The sequence below is a fragment of the Aulonocara stuartgranti genome, assembly GCF_965226115.1.
Source record: "Aulonocara stuartgranti genome assembly, chromosome: 3".
Lineage (NCBI taxonomy): Eukaryota > Metazoa > Chordata > Actinopteri > Cichliformes > Cichlidae > Aulonocara > Aulonocara stuartgranti.
In genome coordinates this window covers 55,491,963-55,511,713 of record NC_138941.1, presented here as the reverse complement: position 1 = coordinate 55,511,713, position 19,751 = coordinate 55,491,963, and the positions used below count along the sequence as shown (strand labels likewise).

At 43.4% G+C, this 19,751-nt stretch overlaps 2 protein-coding genes and 1 pseudogene across 4 annotated transcripts in view; 2 read left to right on the top strand and 1 right to left on the bottom strand.

Moving 5' to 3' along the window:
- LOC309699193 (F-box/WD repeat-containing protein 7-like) overlaps nucleotides 1-11,825 on the top strand; it is a 48,211-nt gene extending 36,386 nt beyond the window's left edge. For both annotated transcript variants that reach the window (XM_082522103.1, XM_082522104.1), the window contains 8 exons: nucleotides 864-991; nucleotides 1,072-1,185; nucleotides 5,659-5,840; nucleotides 6,029-6,254; nucleotides 6,362-6,428; nucleotides 6,850-6,993; nucleotides 7,790-7,939; nucleotides 8,764-11,825. In XM_082522103.1, the coding sequence (XP_082378229.1) occupies nucleotides 864-991; nucleotides 1,072-1,185; nucleotides 5,659-5,840; nucleotides 6,029-6,254; nucleotides 6,362-6,428; nucleotides 6,850-6,993; nucleotides 7,790-7,939; nucleotides 8,764-8,897 (1,145 nt within the window). In that variant the 3' untranslated portion in view covers nucleotides 8,898-11,825. The remainder of the gene's footprint in view (nucleotides 1-863; nucleotides 992-1,071; nucleotides 1,186-5,658; nucleotides 5,841-6,028; nucleotides 6,255-6,361; nucleotides 6,429-6,849; nucleotides 6,994-7,789; nucleotides 7,940-8,763) is intronic.
- Nucleotides 1-16,904, bottom strand: part of LOC309699741 (tripartite motif-containing protein 16-like) — a 141,222-nt pseudogene extending 124,318 nt beyond the window's left edge. The window contains exon 1 of the transcript XR_014280826.1: nucleotides 16,876-16,904. The product of XR_014280826.1 is annotated as a tripartite motif-containing protein 16-like (transcript). The remainder of the gene's footprint in view (nucleotides 1-16,875) is intronic.
- LOC309699311 (tripartite motif-containing protein 16-like) lies at nucleotides 16,769-19,389 on the top strand. Its single transcript, XM_082522289.1, has one exon. The coding sequence runs from the start codon at nucleotides 16,899-16,901 to the stop codon at nucleotides 18,570-18,572; it is 1,674 nt and encodes a 557-aa protein (XP_082378415.1). The 5' UTR covers nucleotides 16,769-16,898; the 3' UTR covers nucleotides 18,573-19,389.
- Nucleotides 19,390-19,751: the final 362 nt, after the last annotated feature.

Below are 19,751 nucleotides of genomic sequence, written 5' to 3'. Positions count from 1 at the left end.
ATGTATGGTGCTTTCTAACCTGAGTGAAACATGCAAATACAGCCACACACAGTCACTGCACCTTCATTCAGCGCAATGCAGTGGCTGTGTGTGTGTGTGTGTGTGTGTGTGTGTGTGTGTGTGTGTGTGTGTGTGTGTGTGTGCCTGCCTGGGAATTCTGCCAGTCAGCCGAGATTCACTGCCTGCGCTCAGCAGCCATACCAATGAGGCTACCTAACGTTAGCGCCACACCGCAGCCATACTAATGAAGCCGATGCTGACTGCAGCTCACCAGCTTCACAAATAAGGCTAATTATCAGCTCCCCTGCCATACTGCCGGGATCGGTGTCGACGTTAGCAAGAACTCAGCAAGAATATAAATGCAGCTAACCTTCATTAACCACACTCATCTTACATACTAATGAATGTTGGCTTAAAGTTGGTCTACTTTAGTAAAGTCACAGTAGATGCTATTCCACTACACTACAGTGAACTTCAGGTATGATGATGAAACGTAATCTCGCAGTAGAAACATTCCTGGATAGAAAAAAACACAATGAAGCATCATCGGTCATGGACTGGCCTCCCAAATATTGACTCTGAAGTTCATTAGAAATCTGTTTTTGTCTTATGATCTTTATTTAAATCTGCTCATCAGATTTGCTATTTTCCTCCCAAAAGGTGTGGCAACAACAAAAAAACAGGTTGATGGAGTGTTTTCATCACTGCGCCATGCAGGTGGGCGACATGGACACCTGAGTTAGTGAATGTGATAACTTAACCTAGGATTTTTTAATTAATATGCGCATCTGCGAGGAGACGGGTGAGACTGAGCGCCCCATTTTTGAAATATATCCTCTTCTTTTACCCCCTCCCCTCTGCAGGTATATCAGAGTGCACGTCGTCTCGTCACAGGCGATCAAGTGCTGCAGTCAGTGAGTGGAAATCGACCTACATTAGACAGCATCGCATAGAGACCAACTGGAGGAAGGGGGACACACGGGAACCCATGGTAACGCACACACCGCCTCGGTTCAACAGCATCGGTCTGAGATGTAAATGTGAACTGATTGTCTTTAAATGTCTTTGCAGGTGTTAAAAGGCCACGATGATCATGTGATCACGTGCCTGCAGTTCAGCGGCGACCTGATTGTCAGCGGCTCAGACGACAACACGCTCAAAGTGTGGTCCGCCATCACCGGCAAGGTAGGACGCAACAGCAGAGACGGACGTATCGATTATGGGAACGATTGTTTTCTTTTGCTTCGACCACACGATCACATGCGTGTGTGTGTGATTGTTTGTGTCGCCTAGCAAACAAAGTGTGCGCTTTTATTTTGGAACACTGTGAAATTTCTAGAAGCGATGCTTTTATTATGAAATTCACACATTAAAGTACATACAGTGTGAATATTTCTGCAGCTCCTTTTACTCTGCAGGGCTGCAGGAGCTGTTTCACTAAAAAAAGTGAGGCTTTTATTTTTGCAAGTCAAATTCGGTACAAATATGACTTTTATTTTGTAGTACTTCACAATAAAGCCTATCAGATAGATGATTTAGCACCAACCTAAAAATAAACAAACCATATAGACTTTGACAAAATTAAGATTAAGAAACTGCCATGAAATCTTCTGTAAAGATGATCTAAATATTGCATAATCCATGAGCCCAAGTTCATCGAGCAAGAACAAGGATTTATATCTTCATACCCTGGGCAGCATTATTATCTGATAATGCTGTTGCACACCATTATCAGATCTCAATGTTTCCTTCTTTGGAAACCGATAATTGAACTGGGATGAGAAATGAAGGGTTTTGCTTCAGGAGCCAACTTGGTGTCTGCACCTCCATCAGGGGAATACAGGAAGGCGATGTGTATCTTTAATCTGTTAAAAACTAACAGAAACACTATAATGTGACATCCCTGCTCTACAGGATGTGAGGAGAGTGATGTGGAGTGCTTTTGTGTCTGACATAAACATGTGAAACCAGTTCAGACTAAAGAGTGAAACGCTCCTGCGAACGCCTTCAGACCGGTGAGCAAAGCACATGGAAGAGCTGCAGGTAGATGCAGGTGTGGCTGGTTGAGCGAAAGATGAATGAGTGAATCTTTTGTCCTGGGCAGGTATTTGTGTAGGAGGCTGTCATCAGGAGGAAGTGAGTTACCTGTAGATCAAGTTAGCAAGCGGGTGCTCATTCACATGTTTTCATACAGAGGAAGAAACACAGAGCAATTAAAGCAATGAGTAACTCCCTGGATTTGATCCAGAATGGCTGCTGAGTTGCTAGACTTGCTTCTAGAAGGACTTTCGAGTCCACAACAGGTGCTCGAGTTCATGGACAAATTTCACTTCAGCCTGGAAATGTGAACATCGGGGTGCGACGAGAGGAAACCGTCAGTCTGTGGGCTTAATCGTCTGGAAGTCAAACATATGTTTACCACATTTCAAGCTCTGATTTCAAAGAATCAGAGCTCAAATATGTTTGGGTTTAAATTTGAAGCTATCGAGTGTTTAATCAAGGTGACCTTGAGAATCGTCAGTAAAAGACATTATCATGAAATAATGGGACGCTCCTGCGTGCGAGCTGCACTCAGCTTCAGATTTGACCTGAATAAGATTTTAATATGTAGGCCAGCGTGACCTAATAGGACAGTGAGAAGCTCAGAGTGGCTAAACGGACTAAACACAGGCGGAGCAGTCGTGTCAGTCGGGGTGTGTCGCTGGGAAGCTATTTGTGTACACACACAGACACACACCACCCGAGGCATCTCTGTTTGAATACTCACTTTTGTGTTAAAGGTGTAGAGAAAGTGTCTGTTTCTGTTGGCGTGTTTTTGTAAACCTTCCTGTTTAACACCTGCAGACTGTTAAACACACAATATGCAATCAGAGTGGATTCAGAAAGGTGACAGGCTCTCGTTTACCTTATTTCAGACCATGAAAAGCTCCTTAAATAAACAGGGAACATTGCTGGAATATAAATCCCTCCTTTGTCCTCAGAGAAAAGATGCCCGGACTCATCTTAAGCCAGCTAAGCTTTCGCCATTGTTGCAGATTCTCGGTCTACCCGCTGCACCAAGACGAGGATAATGTAATGTTGACATAAAGTGCAGCCCTCTCTGCAGAAGCCAAGAAGCTGTCTGATTGCAAGTGCACGTCCGTGCTGCAACTGATCATCTTAATTTAACTCTGCAAAATGTTCTGCAAGAGGAGGTTGTTTTACACCAAATAACAGTTTTATGGGTCCCTGCAGGTCCTTTTAAAATAGTTTAAAACCCTCCAAAAGTAGCCATGAGCAGGATGCCAAAGACATCTTAGATTGTGCTGAAGAGATTTCAGCTGAAGTTAAGCTAAGGCCGGGCTCATGTAATACCAGTTTGCTTCAATCTTGTGCTCTTGATTTCCTGGTTTCAGTGTTTTTACTGTTTGCTCATCTTGTTTTATAAGGAAAGTCCACTTTAAGAAAAGGAGAGTAATACCAGAAGAACAATCCTGAACATGTTTCGGGCTTAAAACACCAGCAGACTGTTGTGATTCCTTCACCTTCACCTCCTCCGTCCTCTTTGCTCTGGTGACGCTGTGTTCCCAAGCCAGCTGAGAGCTTGTGTCCTCCTAACGAGGTGCCCAGGAGGCATCCACACCCCATCCTGAACCACCTCAGGGTTCCTGTCGGTGTGGAGGACGCCCCTGAGTAACCGAGCTCCTCAACTCTTTTCCCCTTAAGATGGTATTAGACCAACTCCCTTGTACGCTTAATGATGAGTTCTGTCACCTGTACATAAATTTGAAAAGCTTCCAGAAGTCCTGTCGCCTTCTTTTTAAGCTCGTTAGACTACTGTGACCTTATGACCAAGAATCTACACGGACGAACAGGTTCTGTTTTTTTTTCCGAGGACAGCTGTGTAGGCAGCGACCACGCTCACCTGTTGTTATGAAGTATGACAGAAACTACTCGGTTCAGAAAATAGAAACAAAGCTAAATCCTTGTAAGCATCAAAGGTGGAAAGAGTTAAGCCTCGGTAAACCCGCTGCGTGGGACACTGCACGGTCACATCCATTTATCACTGCTGTTAGCCGCAGCAGCATTCTGCAGACCGACGGGCGTCGCCACTCAGACAAACCTCCACATCATGAGAATTTGAGTATTTTCCACAAAGTTTCATCTTTTTCACACTGTTGCCGCATGTCCGTCTGTGTAATGTGTGAGCTGCTGGTGCATTGTTAAGACTGCAGTTAAACCCACACGATGGTGCACTCACGTCTTTAACCGAGCTGCAGCATCAAAACACACAAAGTTGTAAAATGTGAGACATGCAGGACTGCGGCGGCTCACGACAGCACATGTGACGTCATTTTGGAAAATGATAAATGGTCTGGTTCTTATGCAGCGCTCAAAGCTCTCCATGCAACAGGCGTTTTTCTCTACGCCAGAGTGCTTTGTGTCTGACATTCACACATGAGCTGCTCTACATGTGGCTCAGGCGGTAGAGCCACAGTTTGACATTAACTCTGTCGTGAGGTGCCGTTTACCATGTCTCGTTTCACGAGTCTCTACCCCGCCTCTAAGGGAGAGACCGGTCACCCTTCAGAGGAAGCTCATCTCTGCTGACCCGTGTCATAACAGGAACACAATCACACACTCTGATGAAGCTCCAGTGTGTGTTTGCGTTCAGGGTTTGAAGAATTCCTGTCATTCATGAAATTCTGTCCTGTAAACCAACCAGCGCCTCTTACTCCAGCAACAATGCATGATGGGATACAATGCGTGGATAGTGACCCTTGGTTGTACATTACTCACAGTGAGGCATTGTGGGATACTTTGAGTGTACTATATAAACCACAGTAACCCTCGCAGGACTCAGTATGTGGTGAGAGATCGCAGACTCAGGTCGTTCATCTGGTTTCGGTTAAACATTCTTTAATCCGCCACACCTGCTCGCTCATCCGCCTAGACCTGCCTGTGTGTGTGTGTGTGTGTGTGTGTGTGTGTGAAGTCATTTTGTTCCCTGCCGAAAGAAAAACACACACACCCTCACGATGTTTTACTCTGCGGGGGTGATGAGGCGTGTGCGCCGCCGCGTACGAGCCGCTGACAGTCGTGTAGTAACAGCGAGCGCTCGTGTCGACGCCCGCAGTGTCTTCCTCCGTGTCCGCAACAGTTGCCAAGGCAAAGTTTTGCCACTGTTACCATGGCAACTATCGCTACAACACCCTCAAGGTGAAACTGCGTTTGTCTCTCAAGGCTGTCCATGAAAGTGGAATAAATATTGACTCACACGCGTTCGCAAACAATGAGAGAGACGTTTAATGTTCGCTGTGTTTGTGCAAACTGCAGGCTTTGATTGCGTTTAATTAATTTGATCCAAGCAGGAAAAACCCAGAATAACAGCTTTCATTGGCCCAGATAAGAGCAGCAGATTATTTCTTTATTCCTTTATCTTAAGTGAATGAGGAAGAACGTGTTGGCTTTTCTTCATCCTCGACTGTTCCAAATGCAAACTCTAATATTTGATCTTAAAGTGCAGTAAAAATGCAACTTTATCTGTAATCACTGGTCTTCATGTCGCATTCATGTCTGAACGTTTTCATGCGTTTTATCATTTAAATTAAAAGCAAAGTTTAAATTCAATCATAACACTGTTTAATCATCATGTATCCTTCTTTTGTTCTCCCTCAGTGTCTGCGGACGTTGACGGGTCACACCGGTGGGGTGTGGTGCAGTCAGATGGCGGCTACCACGGTGATCAGCGGCTCCACAGACCGGACGCTGCGCGTGTGGGACGCCGAAAGCGGCGAGTGCGTGCACACGCTTTACGGACACACGTCCACCGTGCGCTGCATGCATCTCAACGGCAACCGGTAACAGACACACACACACACACACACACACTCACACACACACACACACAAATTAATGTTACACATGAACTCATAGAACTGGGTCAGCGCAGCTTTAACAGAGATACAAACACACACCTCTGGTTCACCTTGACCTGATTGGCTGTCACTGCAGCGATGTAATGCCTCTCTCTCTCTCTTTTTCTCAGGGTGGTGTCGGGCTCTCGGGACACCACGCTGCGCGTGTGGGACGTGTCGACTGGCCGCTGTGAGCACGTCCTGACTGGCCACTTGGCGGCGGTGCGCTGCGTTCAGTACGACGGGCGCCGCGTGGTGTCGGGCGGCTACGACTACATGGTGAAGGTGTGGGACCCCGAGACAGAGGTGTGCCTGCACACGCTGCAGGGACACACCAACAGAGTGTACTCGCTGCAGGTAAACACAGCGCAGGAGTCTTTAAACTGAGCTCTACATGAGGCGGTTTAGCATCTTTGAGCTCCTTGTTTTGGTTTTGACTCCACCTCTCCCACCCCTCTCTGCAGTTTGACGGCGTGTTCGTGGTGAGCGGCTCGTTGGACACTTCAATCAAAGTGTGGGACCCAGAGACAGGTAGACCTCACCGACTCTGTTTTCTCACTGTGAACCTTGAGTTATTTAATGAGTTTATTTCTGTATTCAGACACTAGGGGGCAGTAACTCTGGATGACGGGCTGTGTTTATCATTATTACTATAGATTTATTTTGCTTTACATATAACGCACAGGAACATAACTGAAACACGACCGCCTCTTTCTCTGTGATAAATGAAGAAAAAAAACAAATATGGTTGATTTTTAATGGTTTGTGGCAAATAATGCAGAAAGCTGCTGCAATCGCCTCTTTTCACTTTTATCTAATTTAAACAGAATAAATACAGTGATGCTCAGTGCGCCCCCTGTTGGTGGTAACCTGCTGTAATCATATAAAAATTTGCAAATAAAAATGAAACGCATGGGTGTCAGTCTAAGCTAAACGAGTGTCTCTTGTTCAGGTGGGTGTGTCCACACGCTGACGGGCCACCAATCGCTGACCAGCGGCATGGAGCTTCGAGACAACATCCTGGTTTCCGGGAATGCCGACTCCACGGTGCGAGTGTGGGACATCCGGACAGGACAGTGTCTCCACACGCTGCAAGGTGAGAAGCTGGTAACGTCCCTTAGAGGGAATCTGTCCGATTAAACAATGAGAGCAGCTTGAAGGTGAGGGTCGGCGTGGAACTTCTGCGCCAGATCGCTGACTCGGCAATAAAACAGGCTGACTCAAAAGTCCGCAACCCGCTGGGAGGAAGTGAGGAAACAGGGGGCATTGTAAAGGCTCTGAGATGAAGTGAATAATCATGTTAAGGTCTGAGGCAGAAAGTGAACCTGATCTGTGGTCAGACTCGTGAGAAATAAAACAAACCACAGGGTGTTTGCTGCTACGAGTTCTGAGGATACTTTCATGCAAAGTCTGTGACGGCCTGTTTAGTCTTTTATGGTTGTGGATTTCACAGCGTTTGCTGTTCATCTGTTAAGCTCACATGTGCGGGCAATTCAAGCCACATGGATTTAGCCAGAAAGTACAGCTAAAGGGAATGTGAGTGGTTTCAAGGGTTTTTGGTGACTGGATGAAAAATTGGACTCGCTGCCAGTGGTATTGAACTTTATTTTCTGGGACTGTAAATGTCCATGTAATTTCTCTCTTTTTTTCTTTTTGGAAATCTGTCCAGCAGTAAATATTTTAAGCAGCAAATATTTTAGAGCCAAAGAAGGAGGAAATGATTCAATATGAGAATTTACAACTCAGTGAAATCAGGTGTTATATGAAGATGCACATGCTGACGCTCATATAAGAAAGGATGCATAAAGTGATACCGCTGAGAAGAAAGGCTGCTCATGTAAAGACAACTGGTTGAGGTCAAGGGTCACGGTGTAATGATGCGTACTTTTCAGGTCCCAACAAGCACCAGTCGGCGGTGACGTGCCTGCAGTTCTGTCGTGGCTTGGTCCTGTCCAGCTCTGACGATGGGACGGTCAAACTGTGGGACCTGCGGACCGGAGCTTGGCTGCGGGACGTGGTGGCGCTGCAGAGCCGAGGATCAGGTGAGGAGTTCGCGCCACCTTAGGTCGCTAGGGAAAAATGTATTTTTCTGGCTGTTACTGAGTCAATTCATTTGCAAAGAGGTATGTGGTGCTTGCTTTTCTGTTTGTTTGTTTTTGCTAGAAGGCTGCTGTGATTGCCATTCACTGAATTGTAGTGAAAGTTTGAAAATGCACAAAGTGGAAACACAGGGGTTTCTTTCACTTTGAAGGCAGTCAGTCACTTTTTCCATCCTGCACAGCTGGAAACGTGCATGACAGCACAACTTTTAATTTGTAAGCAAGCAGCCTGTATCCCATTCGCACTGCACTTTTCACAATTTCACTCGTGATTGGTGAGTGGTTTGCCTTCCATGCAGATTACAGGTTACCGTGGCGGTCTGCTAGCAACTAAATCAGTCACAGTGTGGTGTTCGGTGTAGCTCATGTACCTCTTTGGAACCAGTTTCACCCAATCTTGTCAGAAAGTACACGTTTCTATAGCAACCGGTGTTTCCCAGTCCAAAAAATATACAAATTAAAAATGAATAAATTCTCAACTTCATCATCATATAAAATGATACAAAGAAGATATTTTTAGTAACTGACTCAATTATATATTATGTGGTTTTTTGTAGTGTCAACATTTTAATGTGGAACTAACAAACAGATTAAATACATTCACATTTCAGTAGAAAAGACGCTAAATGAACTGTAATGGTGCAGGTAGATGCAGTATTCACTCTGTTATTAAATATTAAGAATAAATATATAAGTACCTGAACTTTATTTATGTCCTCACCTGTTATCACATGTCTGTGGCTAAACCAATCACGTCTTTGATCCAGGTGGAGTCGTGTGGCGAATCAGAGCGTCCGACACTCGCCTGGTGTGCGCCGCCGGCAGCAGAAACGGCACTGAGGAGACCAAACTTCTCGTGCTGGACTTTGACCTGGACGAAAAGAAGAAAGAGACGGACTGAGGAGGAAGTGACATCATCAAACGCGGTTAAAGCCCAGATTTTTTTTTTTTTTTAAAGGATTTGGGGGTCGGCTATTTTATTTCATTTTTTTTAAAGAAAAGTAACAGAAACTCATCACACTTTGACTTTTTTGACCAAAGTCCTGACTGGATCCGACTCTTCTCGTCAGTCAAACTGATAGATGTGAATGTTACAGCTCGTCTCTGATTGGCTGGCAGAGGCGGGTGGATGAACCCAGTGTGGATAATTCAAACAGTGTGACTGATAAATCCACAAGGACAAAAAACATGGATGTAAATGGACAAACAAGTGCATTTATTTCAATCAAAATGGCCCAGAGAGGACGGCTTGTAAGAGAAGTGTTGGATTTCTTGAATGTATCCAATGAGAGGAAGAACGAGGGCAAACAATTTGTTTTTGTTTGTTTGTTTGTTTGTTTGTTTGTTTTGCTGCTGAACCAACAAGGAGGTCAAAGATGCTGTTTAACCAATGCAAATGTACCAAATCTTGGCAGCTGGAGAGACACGGGCAACTTTTAGAGGCAACAGCGATGAGCGATGTCACAGCATATAAACCAAACCTCACATTTAGTCAGTATTTTTTTTAAACCATCACATTGTTTCACATTTATTCTCAGCAGCTGAGCCAAATTCTTCATCTCTGTTGCCTCTAAACAGCGTGTTTTGATCCTGCGGCAGAGTTACATGCTTGGTGCTTGGGATTCGTTGGAAACGGTGAAATTCGGGAATTAAAGCTTCTTTTCCCATCATTAAAAAGAGGGAAGACTAAACCCTCGAAACATGTTGGCCACAGGCAGAGCCTCACATCTGCAATGGTTGTAACACTGGAAACTTTGTCAAGCTTTACAGAAACATTATTTTTAAAGAGAGAAAGGCGATTACTCTGGTTTACTGCACGCTAAATCACTCGCAGACGCACATGTCCAAATGATTTATGCCGCAGTTTTACTTGTAGTGCAACAACTTTCTGCCAAAAACCTAAACATTTTCAAAGGGGTGGCACCGGCTGCTGCTCAGCTCTGGCATTAGCCTGTTTCTGTTGAGACACTGAAGTATTAAAGTGGGGAAAGCACAGGAGTTAACAGTTCAAAAGGTGGCTGACTTCCATTTAGCGCCTTCAGTTTCAGGGTTGTGGTTATTTACTCGCCGTCAGGGCTGGAGGGGGTGGGGGCTGCACACACGAGCTTTTGTAAGTACGGAGTTATTGTTGCTGTTAAACTCATTCTGTGTGTGAGAGAGGCCTTTTTTCTGCTCAGTATTAATGAGAGAGTCTTGAATGTTTTAAAAGCTTAGGCTTCGGTCACGCAGGCTTAGAGAGCAGTTGTTGATACTATGGAAACCTCTGGTTGCTAGGGGAAATTGCATATTCCCCTGACTGGTTGCTAAGTGATTGCTGACTGCTGCTAGGTACTATTTTATTATATGTATCATTTTTCTTCCTTCTGCACACCTGTCATTCATTCAGCTGTGCAGAGGTTATGAACCACTTACCTGTTGTGAAATTGATCACGAAGGCTGAGCTGCACCACCTTGTGACTGTGTTGCTAGCAAATTGTTGTGGTCACCCGTAGTTCGCTTGGAAGTTGCCAACTTGTCTGCAAACACTAGCCAACTGCTCCCCAACACAAAACAGAAAATTAGCTTCTTACTACGTACATTTCAAAAGGTTCAACTTTTATTTCGAAGGTGAACTATCTCTGTTTCCAGTTTGTGTTGTGCTTCTCAGTTTAACAGCTGCATAGTTGGTGATGTTTGCAGACAAGGCGACGCCTTCCTTGCAAACTACAGGCAGTTGCTAGAAACTACTCTCCAACGAGTCTGGGAATACACATTTTTCCATAGCGACCAGTAGTTGCCACGGAATCGCACACCACTCTCTAAGACCTGAATGACTGGGGCCTCTCCTGCCTTTACACATAGCTGCTAACATTAGCATTAACACAGTTTTTAAAATAAAGAAGAGAAAAGTGAAAATGACCCTTGAACACTTCACATGACCTCGGTGAACATTTTCTGCCTCCATGGATAAAATATTTTTATACCTAAGTAATTATGTGCTTTTACTTTAAGTCATATTACAGACATAAAATAAAACCTGTTTTGTTTCTCATTAGAGAAGCAAAGCAGGTTTTAAAGAGCCACATTTATGCTCTGAGTCTGCTCTCCACATTATGTTTTCCAGCCACCTTTTGATGTCTTTCTATGATTTATCAGATAATCAGCATTAAGTCTGATCAGTGGTTTGTGTATATTTTTTAGGACATTTTTCCACCCTGTATTTTGTATCATTTTTACCTCTCACCTTCTTGTGCAGGACTAAGCTGATTGATGAGGAGATGTTTAGCAGCCTAGTGTTAGCTACAGTTTTTGTTGTTAAACTTTCCTCAGACTGTGTGTTTATGTAAAGTGCACAAAAACTCTTTGACGTGCATCGACTTTATTGTTATTAGTTTGTACTTTCGTCACGACTTCACATTAGAAACTTGCATTGCACTACATTATATGTTCCATTACTTTTTTAATTTGTGTTTTTCCCAACCCACTGCCGCAGCACATGGGGTCACTCCGCATGTTTTTCTAAGCTTGTGAAATATTTAGAAAAATAAGATAAATAATTAAAAACAATTCCTCTTTACCGATATTAATCCGATAAGCTGCTGTTGCCAGGCAACAACCCACGAGCAAGTTGCTCTATTGTTCATTTCCCCTGACAACAGGTGATACGTTTCAGGCAGGAGAGTTGACCTTTTTGCAGGTGTGAGGCTCTCTGACGATGTAATCATGTAAAATAATGTAAATACAAGAGGATGTACATATTCAGCTTTTTATAAGAACACAGCAGAGAAAATATTGTCGTGGATGGAGGGATGACTCTGAATCAATAAAGATGAGTTTTATAAAGTGCTGACTGCTTGTCTTTTGTGTTTTAAACATTGCTTTTGAAATGTGATGGGAGTTTTCTGCTGCTTTTCTTACAGCTCCTTTGACTTTTATTATGAAAAACTCAAACCAAAGTGACCCAGAAGAATTTGTAACTCAGTTTTATGGTAGTTGGATTTCACTCTTGATGCACACCTGTGTTGTATTAACACTGCAGGTTATGTGTCTGCAATTTACAGATGTCCTCTAAACGTTTCACCTGCAGCTGATCATAAAGAGGAGAGCACCAAATGTCCAAACATGAGTGAGCTGAAGGTGTCTGCCACTGAAACCAAATAATTTAAAAAACAAAAAACAAAAACCACTTTAAATGAGGCTGTGGTCAGAGTTTTAGTTAAGCACTTAGTAGTACTTCCTAAATACACGGGGAAACCCACTGATGTTGATGAATGTCCTCACAAAGACGGCCAAATGCCGTGTACACAGAGCTGCTTTGAGGTAAACTCTGGTTTACCAAAGTAAAAGAATGGCTCATACGACCTCAATGAAGTCGTCACTTGAAATTTACAGGTGAGCTGAATGCTGACAAGCACACATCGTTCTCTTCCTTCCTTCCTTGGTCATTTTAATGTTTGTTTACTGCAAACGCTCATATTCAACAAGAGGAAAAGAAACTGGCTAGAAGGGGGACAAGGAGAGGAGGGAGAGAAGGAAAGGAGGAAGGAAAAGATGGGGGAGGAGGGATGGAGGAAGGTAGGAAGGGAAAAAATGGGAGAGGGAAAAGGAAGGAAAAATGGAAGAGGAGGGAAAAAGGAGGAAGGAAAAGATGAAAGAAGAGAGTAAAAGGAAAAATATGAGAAAGGAAGGAGAAGAGACTGACAGATGGAAGTGAACGTAAAGCCACGTTGAACTTGGTAATGTAGCGAGCTCTAACGTCAGCTTGAGGTTTTTCAGACCAACTTCACTGGTACGAGACTGAATCTGATCTCCGTGGAGGAATGTAGAAACTGCGCTTCATTAAAGCAGCGGAAACCCAGACTTTAATGAGTCGAGTTTATTTTAGCAGCGTCTTGGAGTAGACTCTACTACACTCAGAATCCGTTTAAAGGAAGCTTATTTATTCTCAACCAGGATGAGACGAACTCTGACTTTGAATCTCTGTCTTCCCACACATCTCCTGTCTGAGCCTCGCACCGAGCTTTCTGCTTCAGTATGTGGGAGTTTGTAGGAGAGCAGATAATATTATGCAACCAGAACTGGCTGCAACACCCCGTACGAGGAAAACTGAAGCATGTAGGTGTTTTTTTTTCCTTTTCTCTGAGCTTCATTGATAAAATTAATGATTTAATGTAAGCTGTGCAGCAGGTCCGTGCTGCTGCTCATCAGTGCTCTGCACATGTGGATGGTTTTCTTCCTGCCTAATGCTCCGACATGAAAGAGTCAGATTTTATGGGCTTTCTATTTTTACAACCTGCTGGAAATGAAAGGTGCAGCGTGAAAGTGTGTGTAGAGTTTGATGTGTGTTTGTAGTAGCCTGATAACGTACCGCCAGCTGACACAACAACAGGCAGACGACTGCAAAATCCCAAACAAAGAGAGCAAAACCAGCTGAAGAGTGAAAAAAATGAACCAGAAAGACCAAAGATGGGAAAGAAGAAAAGACGAAGGAAATGAAGGGAAGAAAGTGGCAGAGGGGAAGAGGAAACAGAAGAGGCAGAAATGGAAGGAAGGAATGAAAACATTGATTAGGATACAAAAGAAAGATGAAGGAAAGAAAAACAATTCAAAGAGGAGAAACAAATGAAATATAGGGAAGGACAAGTGAGGAAGGAAATAAAGCAAAGAGAAAAACACATGAAGACAAGCTAAGTAAATGAAGGTGGAAGCAGGAATGATGGAAACACCGAAGACAAAGGAAAGTGGAATAAGATGAAGAAACAAAAGTACATTAATGTGAAGGATAAAAAGAAACAAAAGAGGAAAAATAAAGTAAATAAGGACAAAGAGGTTATAAAACAGAATAGGATGCAAAGTAAGGAAAAGGTAAATAAAAGAAAGCAAATGAAAAGCCGTGGAGGCTTCAGCTGAGACTGAAGAAGTCATCTATCCATCTTCTGCTTATCCACTCTGGAGTCAGAACACCAGCCCAACATAGTGCTATAATTTGTATCCAGATAATTAAAGTAACTAATTAATCTCCTTAAGACTGAATTCTGTGATATTTACATGACAAATTAAAGTTGGAGATCTACTAAAAGACAGAGTTAAACTCAGACTCCATCCTATGATTTAATGATTTATATTACAGGGGCCTGTTTTTCTGTCCCCAAAGGGTGACAACATAGAAACGTCCCCACTAAAATAGTAATACGGCTAAATGCACACACATGTACCCCTAGGAAAAAGTGTGTGTGTGTGTGTGTACCATGTTTACATACCTGTGTGGGGACCAAGAATTGGAAGTTTACCATACTTGTGGGGACCAACAGCCCTTATGGGCACAGAATAGGTTAGACCAGTGTTTCCCAACCTTTTGGAGCCACGGCACATATTTCACATTAGAAAAATCAAACAGCACATCACCAAACAAAAATGTCTCAAAAAGCATTTTGATAATTTATCTTAGTAAAATAGGCTCAGTTTGTCCCCAGTATACCTTTTTTGCTTTCTTCTGACCATCACTCATGACGGCCTTCATGTGGGCTGGAATTTTCTCCAGGACCCAGACTGACTGCTTTTTCTCTTCAAATATTTATCTATTGCTATTATGTGCTGTGTTCTGACAGCATGACTATTATGTAATATCTTCTTCTGTTTGACAACCAACTTAATTAGAACAGGTGGTTGTACCGCCCTCTAGTGGAAGAGAATGTAATTGTTCTGCCTGTTACTCACTGCGGTCACTTGGAGTACTAATCAGGTGAAACCAGATAATCTTCTACGGCACACCTGTGTGCCACGGCACCGTTTTTGGGAAGCACTGGGCTAGTGTTAGGATAAACATCTAGGGAAGGATATGAAAACATGACTGTGTGTGTGCGTGTGTGTGTGTGTGTGTGTGTGTGTGTGTGTGTGTGTGTGTGTGTGTGTGTGTGTGTGTGTGCGCGCGCGCTGCATTTCCTACAAACCCTCACAGTTTAATGAGTCCCAGCCGGATGTTTTGATGTTGAATTTTACTGTCTGCGAGTCTGAGAGCTTTTCCCTGACTTTATTAGGTGTTTTAATCCCTCATACACACACACACACACACACACACACACACACACACACACACACACACACACACATTCTCTTTTAATAGGAAGCTATAGATATCAGAGCAGGCTGCTGTGTGTGTGTGTCCCATATTTTATTTTTGTAGCTTGCACTGAGGGCTGATTGATTATGTATGTTCTGCCTGCAGCACTGCGGTGTGTTTGTTGACCTTCTTGTAAGCAACACACACAGGGAAGCACGAACTGTAGCACGTTATAGGTGAATAACACCAGCGCAGTCTCTAATGCAGCTCAGGCAGCTTTGCAACTCAGCGCCATCACTGTTGTGAGGTGTTCCTGTTATTTTGTCCACCCCATCCTCATATAAAAATAGAGAGAGAGAGGATGGCATTTGTGCTTTCAGTGAGATGAAACAATAATAGCTTACAGACATGAACACACACGTGCATCTATGCTTGTGGACCTTCTGTGACATGATGCGTAATCCACACAGCTGTGAAGGTAAGTCATACCTTAAGAAAACAGTGATTTGAGGTTAAGGGGATTCCTCTGAAGTGGTGCAAAAGTGTGAAACAAGTCAGAAAGAAGTTGTTTAATGTTTGTGTACATGGACATGTCTGGGGATAAATGTATGCTCACCACCTCAATGATGTCAAGCAACAAGGAGCAAAAGTCCTTACTGATGCGAGACCAGTGAAGTCATACAGGAAACAATTACTTCAACTTATTTGTGTGTTTGTTTGCTGTTGTGAAACTGTAAGTAAAGAGTGGAAGGTGGATCTAGCTGAGAATCTGCACGTTTTCTGAGCAATGTCTTGTGATTGACATGTCATTAGCTAAAAACTATGAACTAGTTACCACTCTTTCCTGATGCCTGAGTGTAATATACAAAGAGAACCTAATATTTTGTTCAATATGACAACAAACCATTGAGCGGTGAACACATCAGAAAAATGCTTGCTTGATCTTGTCACATGGTCATTGGTCATTTTACCATACACTCCTTTTTGACTTGACCAGTAGTCTTTTCACAATCACAAGGGTATTTAGCAATGACCCTGGTGAAGGCCACAGGGGGAAATGTGTTGGTCACGCATTAAAACTGGTTCCTAATACTTTAAGTTTCACTGGAGTCTTCATGTCATTAGATCTTTGTCTTCGCCATGAACCTTGAAAGTTGTTCCAGAAAGGTTTGTTGCTATTTTAATGTAAAGAACATGGTTATTTCTGTTGCAGCAGCTGTTATAAATGCAAAACTAAAATGCAAGATTCTTTTGAGTAATTAACTTTTTGCAGGAATATCTGTAATTATATGTGCAGACTCTGCTGACTGTTCAAAGCAATGCAGTGGCATTTATCTAGTTCTCATCCTGTTACAGCAACATCGATTACTGCCTATAAAAGCAATAAATAAATAAATAAAAGCAACCAGCATATGTCTGCTAACCTAACCCTGCTCTCCACATATGCTTTGATTAGGTCAGCAGCCTCTGCTGTTCTGACAGTTATTGTTACCTGAGACATTTCTGTCCAGTGTTCATTAAAGCTGGATTTTTAAAAATTATTTATATAGAAGAAGCAGTAAATAAAAAGGGTTAAACACACAGTTTCACTCTCTAACTGCTCCTCTTCCTGGAGTGAAGCACAGCCTGATAACCTCCCTCTTCTTCCTGCTCTTAAACACAGCACCTCCTCTCTGTCCACGTGTTTCCTCGTTCCCTGCCCTTCAGATCTTCACTTTGAAGATGGGTGTAACCAACATGTGGTGACGTGTAAGAGCTGACAGGCTCCATTCACTGCAGAAACATGTTGTTGAGATCAGAGCTCAGACTAGTTTCAGTTATAAGGAAGTGAAACTCACACAGTCACTGACACTGAGAGGAGAAATGGCGCAGAAAGGAGTTCAGCTGGACCGAGAAACCTTCTCTTGTTCCATCTGTTTGGATCTACTGAAGGATCCAGTGACTACAGCCTGTGGACACAGCTACTGCAGGAACTGTATTAAAGGTTTCTGGGATGAAGAGGACAGGAAGGGAATCCACAGCTGCCCTCAGTGCAGGAAGACGTTCACACCGAGGCCTGTCCTGGAGAAAAACATCATGTTTGCAGCTTTAGTGGAGCAGCTGAAGAAGACTGGACTCCAAGCTGCTCCAGCTGATCACTGCTATGCTGGACCTGAAGATGTGGCCTGTGATGTCTGCACTGGGAGGAAGCTGAAAGCCATCAAGTCCTGTTTATCTTGTCCAGCCTCTTACTGTGAGAAACACCTCCAACCTCACTATGATGCAGCTCCATTAAAGAAACACAAGCTGGTGGCCCCCTCCAAGAAGCTCCAGGAGAACATCTGCTCTCGTCATGATGAGGTGATGAAGATTTTCTGTCGTACTGATCAGCAGAGTATCTGTTATCTCTGCACAATGGATGAACATAAAGGCCATGAAACAGTCCCAGCTGCAGCAGAAAGGACTGAGAAGCAGAAGGAGCTCGAGGTGAGACGACTAAACATCCAGCAGAGAATCCAGGAGCGAGAGAAAGATGTGAAGCTGCTTCAACAGGAGGTGGAGGCCATCAATGGCTCTGCTGATAAAGCAGTGGAGGACAGTGAGAAGATGTTCACTGAGCTGATCCGTCTCATCCAGAAAAGAAGATCCAATATGAAGAAGAAGGTCAGATCCCAGCAGGAAACTGAAGTGAGTCGAGTCAAAGAGCTTCAGGAGAAGCTGGAGCAGGAGATCGCTGAGCTGAAGAGGAAAGACGGCGAGCTGGAGCAGCTCTCACACACAGAGGATCACAACCAGTTTCTACACAACTACCCCTCACTGTCAGCACTCAGTGAGTCTACACACTCATCCAGCATCAATATTCGTCCTCTGAGCTACTTTGAGGATGTGACAGCAGCTGTGTCAGAGACCAGAGATAAACTACAGGACATTCTGAGAGAGGAATGGACAAACATCTCACTGACAGTCACTGAAGTGGATGTTTTACTGTCACCAGCAGAGCCAAAGACCAGAGCTGGATTCTTAAAACATTCACATGAAATCACACTGGATCCAAACACAGCAAACACACATCTGTTATTATCTGAGGGGAACAGAAAAGTAACAAGTATGGAACAACAACAGTCTTATTCTGATCATCCAGACAGATTCACAGGATGTTATCAGGTCCTGAGTAGAGAGAGTCTGACTGGACGTTGTTACTGGGAGGTGGAGTGGAGAGGGAGAGGAGTTCGTGTAGCAGTCGCATACAAGAATATCAGCAGAGCAGGAAGGGGCAATGAATGTTTATTTGGATTCAATGACAAATCTTGGGCATTATATTGTGACATGAACAGTTATAAATTTCGACACAACAAAGTCCAAACTGTCCTCTCAGGTCCTCGGTCCTCCAGAGTAGGAGTGTACCTGGATCACAGAGCAGGTATTCTGTCTTTCTACAGCGTCTCTGAAACCATGACTCTCCTCCACAGAGTCCAGACCACATTCACTCAGCCGCTCTATGCTGGACTTTATCTTTATGGACTTGGAGCCACTGCAGAGTTGATTAAAGTCAGATAGAGAAGACAGGTTCATGTTGATCCCTGACCATTATATGTACTTGTGTAGTTTCTAAATGAGGCTTTACATTTTAGAAGCTGAGAAGTTCAGTGGTCCATTGATGTGTGAAAATAATATTGCAGTGATTCAAACTGTACTTACATTTATATACCTTACATCAATATAAATCTGAATTTGTTCTTATGGCTGATAATCATGTGAGTTTAAATGATACTACTCTTCATATTCAGCATGTTTGACTCTGTATGAGTGAATCACAGGGGTTAGAAGTTTGTAGGTCACGATGCAGGTCTCACACTATACGGCCCGATGCTCTGATGCGACCTGAGTGCTCACACTGTGCGTCCATAACATGAAGCCTATAACACAAAATCTGTCTCAGCACAGTGCAGTCCATCACCAGTGTTCGGTCCTCCAGCACCAGCTGGACTGGTTAAAACAGCAGAACACAGGATCCATCAGACAAGCGACTCAGAATGAGTTGGACAATGCTACGGTCGAGGTACTGCAACTACATGACTTGGATGTGTGTGAAAAAGTACTCTGGAAATCTTCAGAGATACCTGACTCTTGAACGATGGGGGATTATGAAAAGATTGTAGTGACTTAAATGTGCCTGATGGAGTTAGTAAGGGTGCCGCTGTGCCTCGAGCTGATGACAGCACCATAGAAACGGATGTGTTAGTGGAGGAGGTTTGGACACACGTCTGCTTTAATGTGTTTTGCTATTAAAAGATGACAGAATGTTTTATTCATACTAATAGTTGTTAATAAATAGGATTTGCTGAATCAAATTATGTTCTGATATTGTTTTTGTATCATCGTTACATAACATCAATTTCCACATTGTACACATGCAGTTATAGTGATGACAGACACATTAGTAACGATGATGTGAGACACTTACTGACATGTACAGATGGATTTTCTAAGTATGCATGCAGGTGTCTTCAAACCAAGGCAGCAGCATCTGTTGCATCTTCTTTTGAGGATGAGTGAGGGACGTGTACCTGTTAATACGTACGGCTCTGATGTCACTAACATCTCCTTGAACTCTAAATCAGTGTTTCCAACCACTGTGCCGCAGCACATACAGGGAGTGCAGATTTATTAGGCAAGTTGTAACAAAATAAAAAGGAAAAAAGAAAAGAAAAGCCTTGTTAAGTCATGACATATGCT

Bases quoted from the DNA above. Each gene is read 5' to 3' on its own strand.
- LOC309699311 (XM_082522289.1), top strand. From the start codon at position 16,899: ATGGCGCAGAAAGGAGTTCAGCTGGACCGAGAAACCTTCTCTTGTTCC.